General features: G+C 67.4%; 1 protein-coding gene across 1 annotated transcript in view; it reads right to left on the reverse strand.

The window, feature by feature from the left end:
* The window catches only part of SALL4 (spalt-like transcription factor 4), a 16033-nt gene that overhangs the window by 3724 nt on the left and 11383 nt on the right, over nucleotides 1-926 (reverse strand). The window contains exon 3 of the mRNA XM_010857388.1: nucleotides 4-926. Coding sequence (XP_010855690.1) covers nucleotides 4-926 — 923 coding nt within the window. The remainder of the gene's footprint in view (nucleotides 1-3) is intronic.

Raw genomic sequence — 926 nt, forward strand, 5'->3', positions numbered from 1 at the left:
TGCTGCGTCTTCACCGACGCGCTGGTGCGGTGCACCCCCAGGTGCGTCTTCAGGTTGCCTTTGGTGGAGAAGGCGCGGCCGCAGACCTTGCACGGGAAAGGCCTCTCCCCGGTGTGCGTGCGGTAGTGCATCTTGAGTGAGCTCTGGCAGCTGAGGACGCGGTGGCAGATGAGACACTCGTTGGGGTCGGTGGTGGCCTTGTCTATGTTCTCCACCAGCCGCTGCAGCTTCAGGGTCTCCGACCCCGGCTCCGGCGGCCCACCCCCTGGGAAGCCTCCGACCCTGGGGGAGGGATGGGTCGGCCCCACCCCGGGCAGGATGGAGCCATCCTCGCTTTCCGGAGACGGCCCGGGCTGCAGGTCGCCGGGCAACGGGCCCCCCGCGACGTCCTTGGGGTGAGGCCCCGAGGGGAGATTCTGAGCTAGCCCTACGACACTGGGGGTCCCCGCCGCGAGCGCGGGTTTGCTGTCTAGGGAGAGCCCGGCTTCCTCGAGGGGGACGGGGCCGGCCAGCGCGAAGGGAAGGCCGCCGCCCACCGCCGTCTTGTCGTGGAAGTCGGCAAACAGCTGGGGGTTTGCCTTCACCTGGGGATGCCGGTGGAAGTGCACCTTGAGGTTGCCCTTGGTGGTGAAGCGGTGGCCGCACACGGAGCACACGAAGGGTCTCTCTCCGGTGTGGGAGCGGAGGTGGATCTGCAAGGAGCTATCAGTCCCAAAAACCTTGCTACAGTACTTACACTTGTGCCGGCAGAGAGCCTCGTCCTTGAGTTTGACCTCCACCGGGGAGACACTCGGTGGCTTCCCTTTGCCTTTCTTGGACGGGTCTAAGGCCACCGCGGAGAAGGGGCTCTGGAAGAGCACAGAGCCCTGGGCCTGGGGGAGCAGCGCCCCAGGGAGGCGCGACAGGACGCCGGGGAGCACCCGGGT

This window comes from Bison bison, unplaced genomic scaffold, assembly GCF_000754665.1.
Source record: "Bison bison bison isolate TAMUID 2011002044 unplaced genomic scaffold, Bison_UMD1.0 scf7180017854867, whole genome shotgun sequence".
NCBI lineage: Eukaryota > Metazoa > Chordata > Mammalia > Artiodactyla > Bovidae > Bison > Bison bison.